The sequence below is a fragment of the Porites lutea genome, chromosome 4 (genome assembly GCF_958299795.1).
Source record: "Porites lutea chromosome 4, jaPorLute2.1, whole genome shotgun sequence".
In the NCBI taxonomy this organism is placed as follows: Eukaryota; Metazoa; Cnidaria; class Anthozoa; order Scleractinia; family Poritidae; genus Porites; species Porites lutea.
In genome coordinates, this window is record NC_133204.1 from 16,057,099 (window position 1) to 16,076,242 (window position 19,144).

Sequence of the window (19,144 nt, forward strand, 5' to 3'; positions counted from 1 at the left end):
CGCTTATCAAGTACCGAGGTCAAAATTTCTTCGAATATTCTTTCAGGAACAACATCCATGTCAAAATCTCGAAACATGGCGTGCCTTTACGTGCCTTGGTCCCGTGCAAATTTTATTGCGAGTGCAGTATACAAACAATTTCCTTCCCTGGTAGAGAGAGGCAAAATTTACCTTCAAAAATGAGGTGTGAAAATCCTCAGCGTCCCCTCGGTAGTTACAATTAAACAATCCAATCAAATTGGTTTGCGTGTTTGAAAAAATATCAACTAATCAACGCCCGAGGGTCAGATCCTGACCCTGTCGTCTGCATGAAAGTGAGATTCGAGGCCAAGGTAACCACAGGGTTTTTCTCTCTCTCGTCGTCGCTTTCGCGACTCGTTGTCGCCGCTTCGCGGCTTGCTCTTGATCTCTTTCGCGAAGAAAAATCAAGAAAATCCTCTGGGACCAGGGTAGTCCCTTACGTTCTGGCGTGATGGTTTTGTACCAGGTGAATGATCAGCTACAAAATGCCTACACTGAATTATTGTGTAAGGGACAAAAATAAATAAAAAATAGGAGAGTCATATTGCACTATTCCTTTCTTTTATAGCACTTACAGGAACAACGACGGCCCTTAGCCCCAATAACACTCGAAGGTCGATAGTGCAGGCCCTCGGCCACTCTCGGCACTACGAATGACGTTTTAAAGTAAGCGTTCCCAACTTTGTACGAACGAAGGCAGGGTGTTGCTCCGTTATGATTTTGTGGGTAACTTGGATTTCACATTGACTCTGTGCATTATAATGTCACTCAATAACTTTTTTAAATAGTACTGAGTTGTCTAAAAACACGATGCGGTAATAGCTCAACTTATCTACGCATTAACAAACCATACACCGTTCAATGATGCCAACATGTAACAGAAAAAGTAATTCTTTCTAGGGACTCCACAATGAAATAGCCTTTAATTCTATTACCTAACACTAGCACGCCGCGTAAAGCCCGCGGCTACCCTCTACATGTCTGCGCATTATGGGTTTCTTATATAAGGCCAGTTTCTCTTCCCAATAGCGTGCTCAGTCTTTTCGGTGTTTCGCATACTCGCACACTTTCCGCCCAGGCGGAGTAGAAGTTTATAAAAGTGGATGTATCATAATTTATTACTTTATGGTTTGGCTATTAATTGTCTTATTTACTTAAAAGTCGATTCTATCTTGTTGTTTTTTTCAGTCAATTTATTTCAGTCGTTTCCGCTGTATCAATAATTTTAATCATACATTCAGGCTTAACTACAAAGATTAAGACTGTAGAGACATATCCCTTCGTTTTTCTTGTGAACACCAGTTAATTTACTACAACTAGTCAATTTATTTAGTATTTATGTCAATCACTACCCTACAGTACCATCTTTTAAAATTTGTACCGTTGCAGAAATTATAACACATTATCCAAAAAGGTACTACTTTACAACAAAAAGTACATCCCCTTGGTTGTATGCTTTGAGTTTTACAGTGAGTAGCAAATGAAAAAAAAAAAAGTGATTATGTTGTCGTAACCTGAGTGTTTACCCAACGAGTGAAAGTATAGTGACCAACAGTTTTCATACACACCAACATAACAATTAGGAAATAAAGATATATGCTGCATGGAAGTTCATAATCGATATTTCTATTCCCCTGAGTATATCAACTTGCATTAGGTCATTTTATAAATTATTAACGTAAAGACCATAAAAAAACGAAAGAAAAACATTGACGACTTAGCGCTGCGAACGAATGAAATTTCTCATGCAAAGAAGCGAGGGCAAAAAAATCGTGCACAATGCAATTTTTGGAATGCGCTTTTCTTGTAAATCATCCCCCAGTATCAGATACTTTGCCCATTTTTTATTTTTACTGAAACCCGTCTCGTGTTTTAAAATAACTCAGTTCGAAGCTGTAAATATCATGATCGAATCATAAGCCGTCCAGAATTAGGAAAAGACATTCTTGGTTTGCAGCCACGTGACAAGGCGGCCATGTTGGTGGTCAATACAACAGAATTATTTCATGAAGAATTTGCATGAAAATGGAGTTTAGTCAAAGGAGGGAGATGCTTTAGTTCTTGATCGTCAACATGGCCGCCGTGACGTCAAGTGCAAACCAACAATATGTCATTTCCGAGTTCTCCCGGGCCTCTGTATCAAAACGAGGTTAAGTGCTCAGCCTCTGATATGGAAATGTTTTTCAATCGCATGCAAGTAAAACTCATTTTCACAAGAAAGGTTGTGCACTTGGCCTCATTTTGAAAGTGAGGGTTTTTGGAACTCGGAAGTGGCCTATTCCCGAAAGTTATTTATGTCCTCTTTCCTCTTCAAACTTCCACTTTCCCTCCTCTCCCTAGCCCTTACTCGTTTCTTTTTGTTCGAGAAAAGCCTTGGGAGAGTTATCATACGTATCATCAGCAGTTTTCAATCACACCCTTATTCAATCAGTTGTAACTCAGTTGTAACTACAGCAATGAGCTGACATGCGTATCCAAGTGGGCAGTCACCCTACAAGCCGACTAATTGGCAAAGATGTCTCCCATCGGAAGCCATACGTTCTTGCACTCGGTAGAGTGGAACAAAAACTCCTCACCCTGCCCCTGAGAGTTGTCAAGCCAGTCTCGGCTCTGACCGTAGTTTACAAAAGTACGTTTCACGTTGACTGCTGATGACCACTCCACAAATTTACTTCCCTCCGCTGAGCCAAAGTACCACATGGCTTGAACGTCCTGATGTTCGGACAGGTATTTAGTTAGGTGATCGCGGTCCCCTGTGACGATGTTTACAACACCACCGGGCAAGTCTGATGTGTCAAAAATCTACAGAAAGGAAGCGAGAAAAAATATGCAATGTTCCGCATTGAACGAACGAACGAACCTTGCCGGAGACATTGTAAAAATTTTTTAACACAAACGGTAACCTAAAATTCTGCAGTTATCGCAAAAAGCGCGGCAAAATGGACCGCTAACCCCCGTCGGGTGATGTTACACGGGACGATTCGCAACAACGATTTTTAGCGCAATGCAGCGTGGCAACATTGCTGCGACATTTTTTCGACTGGTTACAACATTGCTCCAACATTGCAACGCTGTGCTGCGCTAAAATTCGTCATTGCGAATCGTTCCGTGTAACATCACCTATAAGGCATAGGGTAATATTTCCGGCGTTCAAGTTTGAGTTGAAAAACTGGAAGACGTGTTAGTAATTCCGGCCCTCCTTTTCGGCGACTTACCATCGGGATTAGCAGTAACAATTGAAACTGTCAGCCATTTTAATAAATCCACGGCAAACATTCTTTGTTAAATTTTGAGGATCAGATTTTGAATATCTGCCGGGACATTTTTTCAGTGTTGGAGCCGGACCATCCTCGAGATGTTTCAGAATGAGCTAGAACGCGTGTTAGCGTTACTTGTACTGTAATAGGGAGCTTCAGCAACCATGACGACGACGACAGCGTCAAAAAACAATTGGTTTTATGAGCAAAACAACCGCTCTGCACGTGCATCACGCTTTTTAGTACAATTCTTTGACGTCCACTGCACGACTACGACGTGAAACCTCCCAATGCGACGTTTTATGGAGGACGTGGACATACGACGACAAAATTTTCCTTTCTCTCTTTGAACATGGATAAAGTCCTTAAGAATTTAAATCCAGGAAAAGTCGCCTACACTTGACAAATTGAGCGGGTCCTAATAGACGCGAAAAAGTTTGAAAGGAAGCAAATTCATTTTTCAGTGATGTTTATACTGCCGTCGTCGTGGTTGTTGCTTAAGCTCCCCAATGATGCAGTGAACGAGAAAGCCACATGATCGTAAAAACAAAAGCTCCGCTTAAGATTAAACATGAGTAACATAGTACCCCGCCTTTGTCGGTTATCAAAAGAAAAGAGGTCGAGTAAGAAGAGGCATGTTTCAAACTTTAGGCCATAGGATGGGCGCTTATTCGAGTATTCATACACAGCAATGGTGTGCCGAAAAAATTAAACATGATAATCGATTATAGAATATTTTCAATGGATAATTGCGGGAAAAAATAACTTCCTGTTGCCGAATAAACATATTATTTTATGGTCTCATAATTAAAGAAGAAAACGATAATTATGATCACCTGAAAGCACAGAAAAATTTTGAACTCAGTTGTCCACAATCAAAAAACAGCAATAACGCACAGAATAACTCAGAAAATAAAAAGGACATGATTGGTACCTGGTACATATCCACAGCAATCATGGGATGTTTCTGACTTGGTACGATAACAACAGTGTTACCTCGGATGACTGCAGGCGCCAGTAGTGACACAAAGGCTAGTAAGGGACACGTGTCAGGACAAGCAATGCCTATCACCCCTACAGGCTCATGGATCTTAACTGTAGCACCATAGAACGGCGTTTCCTTAGGGAGGGGAGAGAGAGGAAAATTTAAAAGCCAAGAAGAAAAGGTACATGGTTAGCCAACAAAACATATTACTGCGAGTTTAAAAAAGCGCTTTATTTGAGTGTCAATGTATTTAGCACGAAAGTATTAATTGGGGACACTATTTTTTTCGTCTCCAGTAGGGACCGCCATTTTACGTGGTCATCCGAGTCACGCAAAGGTACGTCCAGCAGCTTGCAGTGCAAAGGGAGTACCTTCATTTTCCTCAGTTATTTTAAGACCCTGAGTGTTGGTCCGCTCCCGGGAATCGAACCCGAGAGCTCCCGCTCTGCAGTCAAGCGCTCTACCGACTGAGCTAATCCTGCCGCGGTCGGAAACGAATCTTTGCATGTGAAAGTTAAACAAGGGGCAACAGCTTTGAGATTTTGCCTATAAGACTTGGTCATGGTGCCATATTCACGAGGTCCCCTTAAATTAAGATGTATCTTAACTACTGACTTATAAACAATACAGCCGACACCTACATAAGACGGACACCTCTGTAAAACGGACACTAGAGCAGGTCCCTGCCTATCTGATTTGTTCTTGTGCACATCACTATTCGAAAAAGAGTAGGGGTCGTAGACCCGGTGGTGTGGCCAGCCTTTACGGGTTGTGGGATTGGGTAAGGATGGCACCTAAAATGGGACCTGAGTCTCGTTCGTGGGCTGGGTCTGTGTCCAGAAAAGCTGGTAAATAAATACATAAATAAATCTTTATTCTCAATAAGACGGACATCTCCCGAAAACCGACACTTAGAACCAGTCCCAAAGGTATCCGTCTTAGAGAGTGTTGACTGCAGAATACTTAAGATATGGCCTTAAAGTGGCTCCTGGAAAGTTGCTTGGAGAACATGCAAGTTCAATGGCAAGTAGACGGTTTCCTGCCACAAACACGTGACCATGATCAACTTGTTTTTGCAACGTAGCAACTCGCCTACCACTTGGTAAACTCACCGTTCTACTCGCTAGTTAACATTATGGAAAGTTCCGTTGAGAACGTCTTCGCAAAAGGTTGAAGTATTTTAGTTGGTTTTATTTTCAGCATACCCCCACGTACCAAAGAAGAATCAATGACACCCAAGGGGGATTCTTGAGGAATTTGGGTGGAGAGGGTTTTCCAGCCCTAATTCCGACTATCCACTACAGCACGCACACTGATAAATGATACCAGCTACCTGAACTACTTCGGAAAGGGAGTGTCCCTTACCAAAAAACCCAGGGAAGAGATTGTAGCGAGTTAATCAAGGCAGTCGGTAAGTTGACCGACTGAACAAACTGATACAAATGCGAATTAACTGTCTACCTTTTTTTAGTGAGTGGTTTGAACCCAGGAGTCATGATAAATGTCGGTGGGGTATGATTGTCCGGGTGGGTGTAGTCCTGAATAGGACTAGTGTAGAGTGACCAATGACAACCCGCGCGGTAGTTATATTTAGGTATATTTAACTCGGAAGATGACCATCGAACAGTTTGTCATCAGCCACTGTCTATAAGTCCTATTCAAGACTATAAACAACCTGACTATCATTTTCCATCTACTGTATTAATGCCTACATTTTGTACCTACCGTGTGGCACGAAAGTTTTGCGATTTTTGCGATTTTCAAGCGATCCGCAAAAATAAGTTCCAACGAATAAAAATTACCGTAAACATTTTTCCCGCAAAAATTTACTCCAGAGTTAATCATATTCTCTACCTTAAATTCGCTAAGCAAGACATTACGAAGAAATGGTGTCTGTCTGAAATCGTGCCTCTTTCATTCAGAAACAAAACGGTATGCAATGAATTGCTGGTTTTACATAGGGTACGCAAACCATAGTATTGTTTGAGAGTATGTATTCTATTGCACGTATTTAACGAAAACGAAAACGAAAATATTATCAATGCTGGATACTGGGTAATTTCTGAAAATAGCAAATATTAATTCCCAGCAAAAAAAAACCAATCTGTCCTAATCGTAAAAATTGGTCCCCGCATGACACAACAAATCGCCAATCCGCAAAAATAAACTCCCGCAAAAATTTCGTGCAACAGGGCATTCTTATTAACTTTAGTTGCTTTATTCACACACCTACCTGTACAGTACCTCCATATTTATCTGCATAAGCACCCCAGTAAAACAGCCGCTGTATTGCGATATCGACTTCTTTGCTGGCCTCCTCCTGCGAGCAGCCTGTCATATCGCACAGTCTCTGACTAAACTCACTGCGTCGCAGCTCTAAATTTTCCGCCATGTAGTAAACAATTTGAGCTCTGTTGTGGGCGGCTCTCTTGCCCCAGCTAAGGAAAGGGGTGATAAAAAAATCATCTTATAATTTTAAACTCCAGAATTTCTGGCCAGTTACCGATAGCTTTTCGTGTCGGCACTGACGAAAAGCTATCGCCCTGGTATAGTGTAAAAAAAAAAAACCTTAAACATCCTACTCCCTAACAATACACGCACCCTGGTGCTGCTTTATGTGCGGCCTCCACGGCATCCCTGATGTCCTTTCTGTTTCCGTCAGCCACTTGTCCTATCACCTCCCCTGAGGGGTTTTGTACGGGTCGAGAGTAGTTTCCGTCCGGTCGCTTCTGAGCCCCTCCAATGTAAACTTTGTAAGTATGATCAATACTGAAAAAAAAAAAAAAGAAAGAAAAAACTACAAGTGTTGTCACTGCTACCGCCTGAAGAAAGCTAACTTCACTGTGTAACAAGTCAAGTCTGATTGGTGAATAGACAATTGACCCATTAAAAATCAAAGCGTTCAAGGTTTTTGGGCTCGCATCATGAGTACGATCGAAAATCCTCAGGTTTGTAACCACCGTAAACGAATAAAGCCTTAGTACATACCAATTACAATTGAATCTTTCCTTAATGAGGCCTCTGTTTTACGGGCAGTTTTCTACGTCAACAAACAAACATACAGACTTCACACCTCTCGGTGATTCCCACACTTGGCATACTTGCAGGAGTGTCCGTATTCATGAACTCTGACTGCAAGACTTCCCTTGATAAAAGACCTTATACTAGCTTCATTAACTAAGAAGTATAAATTCCATGTCACTGTATACAGGGAACAATAACATAAGAAGACCTCTTTCTTACCTTGGAGGTTTAATTTCGCCTAAGTTTCCTGATGCAATTTCCGGGAGTTTCACAGGATTGGAATTTGGATTCATCACTATCGCAGGAACAGTCGATCCAAATGACTTCACATCATAGTCCTCCACAGATGGCCGTGCTCTGGTTTGCCATGATGGGCAGACATATTCATACAAGCCCTGTCACCAAAATTTAACATTTTAGTACACGTAATTAAGCTGGGAACAAATACTAGCTTAAAGGATTCACGGAGAATTCCTTCTGTTAAAACAATGGTTAACATCCATTGTCAAGAACAAATTCTAAAGCTATATTTACACTATGATACCGTGGGCTAGCTTTGCGTGCCGACACGAAAAGCTAGCCCACGGTATAGTATGAACACCTATCCGATATGCGACTCTCCGCTTTACAGATCAGAGCAGCGCAGCTTCGCTCTGTCACAGAAATGGCGCCGCCACAACCATTTTTGAGTCTGAACAGAAGCGCTATCCGGTATGATTTACTGACGTGGCGGCGCAGAAGCGTATCTATTTAGGTTTCTGGGAAACTGCCCACCTACCCCTCCCCTAAGTCAACATTAACACTCACGTCTCGTTTAGGGCAAAATGTTGGCTTAGCGGAGGGATAGGTGGTCAGTTTCCCAAAAACCTAAATTGATCCGCAAAAGCTATCCGGCGTAGTGTAAACACAACCTAAACTCAATTTTGTTGGAAAATTGGACTGAAAACGATCAAGTCTGAATACAAACATTATTGCTCTTGTGATGCTATTTTGGACGATAATATTATTTCCACCTTTTTGGGTTGTAAATATTCTGAGGAATCAAGATTCTTTGCTGGAAACAAAGGCAACAAAAGAAAAACACCTGAACTATTGAAAATGGTTGTGTCATATTAGAAATTTAAAAGCAAATGTATCATATGAGGTTTCTTTTAGTTAGGTTGATGTACACATTAGAGACCTTTAGATACTGAGACGAGTACGACAACGAGTGCGAGATTTTCCCAATACTAAGTAGTGCTCGCGCGTGAACCAGCGTCATTTCGGCGGGAAAAAGTGGTAGCCGTCGTCACTCTACTACGAGTTTTTGCAAGAATGTCGAAGTGGTGAAAACAAGTAATCAACTGTTAGAAGTTTATCATTTTGCGATCGCGAGAGGGTGCAACCTCCTTCACTACAGGTGACAGTGCTTATGTTTGTAGTGAAAAATGGTAAAATGAAGCTTTCTGGGGAGTCTATATTTTGAGAATACGTGAAAAAGCTTTAAATCAAATCTCGTACTCGTTGTCGTACTCGTCTTAGAATCTAAAGTTCTCTGTTACCGTAAATCAAGCCCACCCCCTCTCAAATAAGCCCCCCTTCTTTAAGGGGAAGAAAGTTAATTTTTTCATTTTCTGGAAAACAGAAAATAATTCCTTGGAAAAAATGAAAGGGGGAGAAAATAATTCCCTGCAAAGACAATATCGCGTCACTTTTCATCGAATCAAGTTGCTATTGTTTGCTTATTGCTGCACACTGATGTAAGCTAAACTTCACATACAGCTGTATAGGTAAAGCTCCGCCAGAAGCAAAATTGGTGTCTGAAAAGCTTACAGAAAGCAAAATATGTACATTTGAGAAACATTTTAATTTACATTAGCAACAATACTTAATGTATTTCGGGTTCAGCCAGTCCCGAAGTAGGCGGCAACAAATTATTCCAAAATAGAGATTTGAACCCAAATGTTTTAGCAAAGTTCGAGCGAAGAGTTTACTTAGTCATCGGTCATGTTTTTCCGCCGTCCCGAGCTGTTTCACGCGTTATTTTGCGAGATGAGTGAGCCTGTGAGCATGACTGTGATTTGCTCCTCACCTCTTTGCCCCCGTCTCGACCAAATCCACTCTCACGATAACCTCCAAAACCTGCTGCAGCATCAAACATATTGTGTCCATTGACCCACAATGATCCAGCCTTGATACTCAACGCTACTTCTAATGCAAGAGACAGGTTTTCAGTCCATACACTTCCTGCAAGCCCGTAATTGGTGTTGTTGGCCAAAGCTATTCCTTCTTTTGCTGTTCTAAACGTGAGAACGGTCAGTACTGGGCCAAACACCTTGTAAAATATAAAGAATCAGATTCATACATCAATCAGCAATAAAATTTTGAGATATTGCACTCCATTCATAAGTGTTAACGGAATCGAACCAAACGACAGGGGGTGTCTTCCGAGAAGAGATCAAGATAATTCGCCACTTTGAGATTGCGCGGAAGACCGGGTCGAGATGGTTGTCAGAGTGCATTGTGGGACTGTTGCACAAATTTGCCGCCATGTTGAAAATGCGTCCCCCAAAACCGTCCCACAATGCACTTGACAACCATCTCGACCCGGTCTCCTGCACAACCTCAAAGGGGCGAATAGAGAGATTTAGAGTCACCTTTACGGCAAGCGTGAATTTGTATGACATAAAAACGTTTTCCCTTAACTTGTGTTATACTTCTCATTACTTCTACCCCCAAATTAGTAGCTTCACGTTAGTTTTGTCTAAAGAAGTTGTTTTGGACTGTTTTAAGGTGGCTCGACTGGATTTTTTGTGGGGGATACCTCCTAAGTTTGAGCATTAATTACGTCGCCATGAGTAAAGATATGGAAAAAAGGTTTCCACAAATTTATTACACAAAGATGACAATTTTTTATGATTTGGGTTTTATTGCAATCGGAGTCGCCATGGCAACGTAACGACGCCATCACGTTTTTTATTTATCTTTGTGTTTCGCTGTACCAGGAGTTTTTTTAAGAAATCGCTTAAAGGAGATTGTACCTGCCATAATTGCCTCAATTATGGCAAAGTTTGAACAAACTCTGTGAGAGCGTTTTCGAAATATTTTGAAACGAAGTTTTAAGCATCATATAAACAGTGAAATAGCATGCTATCCACTCAATTAGCTAATTTTTTAAGAAAATGATAAGCTTTGGAAACGCGACTTCATCTCATAGTGGTTTGTTTCCTTTGAAAACTGCCTACAAAACAAAGAGGGGAATTGCTCTGGCCGATCACGAGTAAGAAGAATTTTATTAACTTGCATTCAGCTGCTTTTGTTACAGTTTTTCCTCGTAATTTGGTCCATGCCTACAAATTTCGCATTTTTAAAAAAACCGCCCGATAAATTTTTTTTATAATTTTAAAAATCCCGAGATCAATCGTTAATAAATATACCCTGCAAGTTTCAAGAACATTGAAAACAGGAAAGGCTTTTAAATAGGGCCTCAAATATAACCAATTATTCCCCCAGATTTTGTGTTTACCAGTGAGCGTCCACATTATTAACTGGCATTGTTTTCAAGTTTCATGTGCACGTGCACATTTAGCAAAAAGATAGAATTTGCATCAAAAAGGACCCTCCGTTAAATCTCCGGAATATGCTAATAACCGGGTAAAGAAACTCTTTACCTTTGTAAGAGTTTCTGTGATATTATAACCTGAGTAAGATAATTAAGTGTTGCATCCTACAAGATGAGCCGTGACGTTCACCTTCTCGGCTCTCACTGCTATCTGTGACCATCTGTGACACAAGCCAATTATTAGCATATTCCGGATATTTCTTCCGAAAGTAATCGAGAATTCTTTTTGATGCATATTTATTTCTTTTTGCCAAATGTGCACGTGCATTTGAAACCTGAAAACAATGCCAGTGAATAATGAGGACGCTCACTTGTAAACACAAAATCTGGGGGAAAAATTGGTCATATTTGAGGCCCTATTTAAAAGCCTTCCTTGTTTTCAATGTTCTTGAAACTTGCAGGGTATATTTATTGACAATTGATCTCGGGATTGTCAAATTTATAAAAAAATTTATCGAGCGGTTTTTTTAAAAATGCGAGCTTTGTAGGCATGGACCAAATTACGTGCAAAACCTGTCACAAAAGCAGCTGAATGCAAGTTAATAAAATTCTTCTTACTAGCGATCGCCCAGAGGAATTCCCCTCTCTTTTTGTACACAGTTTTCAATGGAATCAAACTACTATGAGATGAAGCCGCGTTTTTAGAGCTTATCATTTTCTTAAAAACATTAGCTAATTGTGTGGATAGCTTGCTATTTCACTGTTTTTATGATGCTTAAAACTTCGCTTCAAAATATTTCGAAAACGCTCTCACAGAGTTTGTTCAAACTTTGCCATAATTGAGGCAATTAAGGCAGGTACAAACTCCTTTAAGCGATTTCTTAAAAAAACTCCTAGTATAGAGAAACACAAAGATAAATAAAAAACGTGATGGCGTCGTTACGTTGCCATGGCGACTCCGACTGCAATAAAACCCAACTCATAAGAAATTTTCATCTTTATATAATACAGTTATGGTAACTTTTTTTTCCATATCTTTATTCATGGCAGGCGACATAGTTAATGCTCAAACTTGGGAGGTATCCCCCCAGAAAAATCCAGTCGAGCTTCCTTAAATGCACGTTTTCTATTATTTTCGAGAAATTCCTAACGTGAATCTGACATTTGCCGTTTGCCGTAAACGTCACTCTAAATCTCCCTAATAGCATTCTGTAGTTCCACTTCGTCAAAATTATACTCTGGGGAGATAAGGGAACCATGGAGATCAGACGACTGATGCGTCGGTCAGGTGACTGCTTACAAGGGGTAATTATAACAAAGGAAAATTTTTCGGAAACCCTTACCCCAAAAATTGGTCGCGAGCTGGTCGTTTACGAGAGACTTCTACTTGATCGCTTTGACGAGGAAAATGTTGCTTTGGGTGGCTTGTCATTTATGGGAGGTGGTCCTTTACAAACCTTCACGCAGGCCGCGAGATATAACATTTAACACTTAATGAATGGTCCCGAGGGAAACAAAATTAACTGTTTCCCGAGGGACCAGTCACTTGTTATATGGCTGAAAATTCATTAAACCTCGCTGTAACGGCGGTCGTCGGTCAACATTCGCGGGTAACGGTGCAATGTTACCCTCTGACGTCATAGATTTTGCAATGTTGCCAGCTCAGAGATTTTGATAGGAAACGGTTTTATTGTTAGATGTCATGTGACCTCGAAGTAACCAATGAGAGCGCGCGCGGTTGGGAAAGAAATTTCCAGCCATATAACATTATGCTTATTGACCAAGCGTGAGGTCAAGATGGCTGGACATCGGGCACGAGTTTTGCGTTTTTATGGACCGAGAAGTCGAGGTCAATAGAACGACAAAAAAGAACGAGTCAAATATCCTACGAGCAGTCTCTCTCTTTCTCAGATTTAGTAAGGGGAGTGCACGCGATCGCGAGCGGCGAAGCCGCGAGACGCGAAAAACGAGGGCGGCAGACCGAGGAGAAAAAAGAGAGACTGCCCACATGACCAGAGCAAATAAAATACTATCGGTCAATTTTGGTCAATAAAGGATTTATAATTTGGCCAAAAAGAAGCTTTTTCTTGCGAGATCACCGCGGCAAAGCCCGCACGAGCAACTGAAGATTGGCCTATCTCGCCCACTCGGGTGGCCAATCAGAACACAGGTTTCTCTTGCACTCGCCTGCCCACGGATTTAGCCACAAAATAATTGATATTATAAATAAATTCATTTTTGAATCTCATTGTACCTCCTCCATCACAATCTTCGACACTGGCTGTACATTTGTGATCAAAGTAGGTGGGTAATATGAGCCCTCTGCCGGCATTGATGCACAGGCTTGGTACACTTCGGCTCCTTGCTTCTTGGCCTCTTCAACAAAAGCAGCAATGGATTTCTTCTGGGAAGGGTCAACAATTGCTCCCATGTCAATACCCTTATCAAGGCAGTGCCCCAGTCGAAGATGTGTCATGCGCTCTTTGATCTTTTCTATCAAACGCTTAGCACAGGTCTCCTGAACAATCAGCCGAGAACCAGCACTGCAAACCTAAAATGCAAAGTTCAAGATTAAACACATAAACTGTACATGTTCCTCAGAAAAGCGGAGCCATTGACTATCAGTAAACCAACCAATAACGGCCAATGAGCAACTAGTAATCCTTGCCTAATCCCTGGGCCTCATTATTGCACATGATTGATACGTTTAGGGTCACATGGTATCAAATCCACATGCCTTTGTGCGGCAAACCATTAAAAACCCCTGAGTGTTATGAAGTTGCCTATGCTTATAACACTGTAATCTGGCAATAACTGATTGGGTTCAGTCTCCTTGATTGAAAACCATGACTGCATTCTAGGTACACATGTACTGTAAAGATACTTACTTGTCCCTGATTAAACCAAATGGCATCTACAATGCCTTCCACTGTGCTGTCCAAATCAGCAGAGTCAAACACCACCACGGGTGACTTGCCTCCAAGTTCTAAAGAAATTTTCTTGCCTGATCCTGCCGTCAAACGGCGAAGGACTTTCCCTACCTACAGATGCAGATGCAGATGCAGATAATATGCATGTACTTATCAATAATGCAGGTTACCGGTAGATAAACACGATATCCTTTACTGAGAGTACTTTTACCAAGTTATCATTGATAGTACACTAAATTATTGGAATTTCATCATGTTATTTGAGTGACACTTTTTCTGTACCAGTACTGTACTTGATAGACAGACCCTGTGTAAGTTATGCAGATCTCGGTTAGTGTCATCTGCCAAGGCTGGACAACATGTCCTCTGAGATCTACATAATTCTTTAGAACATACAAAAGCTGACTCCAAATGACTGTTTTATTACGTCATAGTTTGAATTCTTACATTAAAAACATGCTTGCCTTGAAAAACTGAAGAACGGAGGTCTTGCATAACTCAATGGAGACATGGCACTTACAACAGATGTATATGTAAAGACAGTGCCCACAAATGGTATTTTCAAGCTAAATTCAACACTTAAATAAAGTACACTCAAGCCCAGCTTTATGGCAACCGCCTTAAGGACACCTCATAACTACAGACAGTTTGCTTTGTTCCCAGGAAAAGAAAGCTCTCAAGGCCGATTTAGGCAATATAATTTTTGCTTACGACTTTCGTGCACGACTAGTATATGTCAGGACTTTCCACCATCCACATGTGCACAATTTTCACTTACGACATCCACAATGTGTTGTACGAATGTCACAGATCTAATTTACAGAACAAGATCTGTTGTGAAGTCATGACGCATGGTACTGGTGCATGATAGTCGTAACCAAAAATCATACTGTCTAAATCGGCCTTTACACTACCTCTAAATTCAACCCACTTAATATGGACAACCTGTTACTACGTACACTTTCCATGGCCCTCTCAGTGTCCGTGTTAACAAGGTTTGACAGTAGTTTCCAAAAGAAAGAGAAAAAAATACAAAGAATAAAAGTGCAAAATCAGTACCTCCGTAGAGCCAGTAAAAGCTACTTTGTCAACATCTGGATGTGCAGCAAGAGCACTGCCAAATGCACCATTTCCTGTGACAACATTAAACACACCAGGTGGTAGTCCCGCCTCGGCGCAAATCTCGGCAAAAAGGAGGGCAGACAACCGAGTGTAAGTGGCTGGTTTGAGTACGACTGTGTTACCCATAGCGAGAGCTGGGCAGACTTTCCAACAGAGTAACATCAGTGGGAAATTCCATGGAACAATGGCACCAACTACACCCACAGGTTTCCAGTCTAAACAGGAATTACAATAAAATGTTAGGAACTGTACCATACACATTACCAAATTATTATTATTTAGAAAATAACTAAGATAGTACGCGCGCTCTGATTGGCCGAGAGGAGTGTTTGCATGAGAGTATGTAAACATGGTTGTGGCGTCAAGTTGTTTGGTTTTTCGCGCGCTAATCATGCAAGCACAAATTTGAAAAAGTTTTCGAGTTCAAAACTCAAAAAGTTTACTTTATTTACCCATTCCTTCGTCCGCTGAAACTTGGAAAATCGTGACAAAGAAGGTGTGTACATTTTTCTTCGCTTAAGCTGACCGTTTTAAGCGAGAAAAATCCGTATTTTGCAAAGCATCTTTTTGCAAAACAAGAACTGATTACGCGTGCAAGACTTCGTGGACAAGATTTTGCGACTGGTAAGAGTTTCTCTTTTAATCAGTCCCATACAAAGAGTTTTGCGTTTTTTTTTGGGAAAGTTATTTTATAAAAGCAATAGAAAACTTTTTTCCTGTGTTTGCATAGCCTGATATAAACACTCGAGGCATTGGAAGAATTCTCGACAGTTATGCAAACCCTCGACTTCGTCTCGGGTTTGCATAACTTTCTTGAATTCTCCCAACCCCTCTCGTGTTTATATCAGGCTATGCAAACACGGAAAACTTTTTCTATTGCTTAAATGTAAGTAACCACTAATAAATAACAGGTAAACTTTCATTACATTAACAACAATAAATAGAACATTACATGGCCGCTCGGAGATGCGCAATTTCTCTTGTTGAAAATTATTTTACTCATTTTACACTTGTAAACATATTTATTTATTAAATTTACCCTAGGTACCAGTTTCCCATAACTTAATGGGCTATTAAACTAGCTGTGATTTCTCTTTTGGGTACAGTAATATTATTATAATGAGAACAATTTGATGTACGTACCTTTCATCTCAGTATCCATCAGCTGGGCCCAGCCAGCGTGATGATACAAATGCCTGGCTACAATCTGCACATCAGCATCTCTAGTCTCCCTGATGGGCTTTCCATTGTCCATACTCTCAACAACAGCTATCAGACGTGCATGTTTTTGAACATGGCGTGCTATACTGTATAAATGACGAGCACGCACATGGCCAGGAAGTTTACTCCACGATTTAAAGGCCTCTCTTGCAGCGGCAACAGCATTGTCAATATCTTCTTTTTCACCTTGCATTGTTGACGCCAGTTTTTCCCCTAAAAATAAGAATTAAAGAAGACACCAAAAGGCAAAGTATGAACTTGAACTGAAACAACCTACATGTACATTTTTATGTAGAGTTCAGATCCTTAGAGGGAAATAACTTGTGTTGACAGCATCGTTGGAATGCTGCAGAGGATAAGAAAATCCTTATCTACAATCTTGGACAAAACTGTTGAGAAAATTGTATACTTGGACAGTATTTTTCAAAACATCGTAGCTGTACCGGTTCTTCCCTCTCCCCCTCCCCCTGAAAGCAATGTTGTTGTGTATTCAAAAGAAAGCCTGATCCCTGGGTGTTCAAGTGGGAAGCAACATTGAACTGGGGGAAGGGGTTTTCTTTCCGCAAAGGCGTCGTTTTGGAAATAGTTTTGTTGCGTAGGAAAGTGGACACGATGGGAAAACTTTCTCAAGTAGTTTTGTCCGGGATTGTAGCTGATGTAAAAAAAAAATCAACATGTTTATCCCAGACATTACTTTGTGAGGAGGAGGTCTGGACCTACAACAATATTGCTACAGTGTAAGCTTTGTGACAGTGAAATTTGAGTTTTTAAAAGTATATTTAATTATTGCAAGCAAAATCTCGGATGCTCTGTAAACAGTAATCCCGCCATCATCAGGATTTTCCCAAATTGAAAAGTTGATTTCATTACCGTTTTATGCTTTTGTATCATTCAACTAAAGGACATCAATGTGCCCCACTTCCACCTTTCCTAGGGTAATTAACTCATTTAAGGGAATTTGGCAACAGTGTTTCAGTCACCTGGGTGAAGAATTCAACACCATATGGGATAGGTTCAATTTCCGCCACTCTCTCGCATCCAGCGGCTAGTAGCCGAGCCTACATATAGTAGGGGTGAGGGACATTGAACCCTGCTTTATGGATGCCCACTGATTTGTTCCTTCCTAAATAAAACCCAAAATTTTCCTGCATAATTAATACAGGTACCTGTTAATGTAAAAGACATAATACATTATATTAATTTGATTCTTTGTTCATACCATCATGATCTATGGTCCCCTTAGTGCCCATACAGTGTATTAACAGATTATAACTAAAAAGTCAAACTTTCTTAAAATATGCATCAAACGAACAGAGGATTATGTCTGCATTACAGAGGTGTGCATATTGTAAAGGTAGGAAATGAATAAAGCCCGGCATTTTCATCACCAAGAGAACTGTCCACAAAGGAAAGGTTTCTGTATTATGGAGGTGTCCAGAGGGTGAGGTACAACTGTACCTTTATGGAAGTCAAAGTGGAGAGATTTTACATGTGTAATATAAAGCTGTTATTTTTGCAATAAAGTCCTCAGGGTGGAGGCATTTAACTACCCATCCTGTACTACGAAAAGTAGTGAAGTCAAACGGCTTAAACAAAGACACTGAGGGGGCCATAGAAAGTGTCCCTCTTAACGGGATGTCCGCATTTGACCTGTACATATAATTATAAGCAGTTTGAATTCAGAGAAAAAGTAAGCGATTTTCTTTTGCAAGGGACAAACCAAACTGTCCGGAATAATGAGGTGTAAGAAAAAGCGGGTGAGCACTGTGAGCACCATTTTTGTCCTGGGTGATAACCTATGAGAAAGCTCTCAAATTCTGGGTTGTTGTAAGAAGTCATGGGCGAGTAACACTTGAAATATGTGAGAGCAAGGGGTGGGAAAGGCCTACCTTCTACACATGCAGCCTTGCTGCTCACATATGTCTTCTTTCCTAACCCCATTTCACTCACCAATTAACATAAAGTGCTTGCTTGCAGGCAACCTGGAGGGGGAGGGGGGGATGGGGATGGGAAATTGAACCAGGAGGCTGCACATGGCTACCTTGTTGAAGTCTTGAATTGACTGTACGTGAATTATTTATCTCATATTTTCAAGACAATTCAAGCTGTATATAAAAAATATAAGAGGGAGTAAAGGCAAATTATTTTCCGACTATACCTCTAAGATTTCGACCCAACTACCTAAGTCATTGTGGGCGATGTGTCCTCGCCGAGATCACCGCGAAATCACGTGCATTTACTTCGATTTTGCCTGCCGTCATAACTTTGAATACCTGCTAGTAATAAGTCATTTAAACATTACCAACCTGTTGCTGGATTTCTGGTTTCGTACACTTTCCTCCCTTTGGGTTTTACCCATTTTCCGTTCACGAAATGCCCGAAGTCCCTTCCATGTTCATCAAGCCATGCGTTAACACTGCTGGCAGCCTCGGGAGCTGGACCATACTCTAAGCTTTCAAAAATCTCTACTATAGTTGGATCTTTCTTCAGTTTTGCTGGACCAGAATGCTTTTCCGTGGTTTTTTTTTGAGTTTCGGTGCGAGTTGAAGTCATTTTCCTTAAAATATTGTTTAGTTGCAGGCCGACGATTAGCTGGCCCGTGGAAGATCGACGAAATATTGCTACTGTCCTGGTAACTAGACATCAAATCGAGGTGATGTGGGGGAGGGGCATAGGCGCGGCTTTTGAAGAAAGCCTTCAAAAATTGACACCAAAAACAACCCTGAACGAGCAACAATTTTCAGTTTGTATCTTATTTTATTTGCTACCTGAAAATAGCTAGTTCGCTAATTGAGGCCGGTAGTGATAAAAAACGGACAAAAGAAAAAAAAAAGTTATAAAAAACAAGGTTTTGGCGGCGGAGCGGCAATCCCGAAAGGAGAACGGACCGCACTAGTGAGCCTGCTGGCAGGCTATATTGTACTTCAAAACCATGATTACTGACAAGAGATAATAATCTTTTTTGATCTCTTGTTACTGATAATTGATTCAGTGTTAAAATATTCAGTTATGTTCAGTGATTACTTCAATAGAACAACAGTTT

General features: G+C 40.8%; 1 protein-coding gene across 1 annotated transcript; it reads right to left on the reverse strand.

Annotated features, from left to right (window-relative positions):
• Nucleotides 1–1,006: 1,006 nt before the first annotated feature.
• LOC140932677 (aldehyde dehydrogenase family 16 member A1-like) lies at nt 1,007–18,698 on the reverse strand. The gene is made up of 11 exons (XM_073382192.1): nt 18,408–18,698; nt 16,024–16,314; nt 14,818–15,095; nt 13,717–13,869; nt 13,083–13,379; nt 9,359–9,601; nt 7,507–7,682; nt 6,865–7,032; nt 6,497–6,701; nt 4,213–4,398; nt 1,007–2,823 (listed from the first exon to the last, which is right to left on the reverse strand). Exons 1-11 carry the CDS (start codon nt 18,652–18,654, stop codon nt 2,524–2,526), a joined length of 2,544 nt encoding a protein of 847 aa, XP_073238293.1. The 5' UTR covers nt 18,655–18,698; the 3' UTR covers nt 1,007–2,523.
• Between the last annotated feature and the right edge of the window lie 446 nt (nt 18,699–19,144).

Coding starts and splice junctions, on each gene's coding strand:
- LOC140932677 (XM_073382192.1), bottom strand. CDS start 18,654: ATGACTTCAACTCGCACCGAAACTCAAAAAAAAACCACGGAAAAGCAT. Junction 7,033..7,506: donor GGCGAAATTAAACCTCCAAG/GTAAGAAAGAGG, acceptor TTTTTTTTTCAG/TATTGATCATACTTACAAAG. Junction 2,824..4,212: donor TTGCTGTGGATATGTACCAG/GTACCAATCATG, acceptor TCCTTTCTGTAG/ATTTTTGACACATCAGACTT.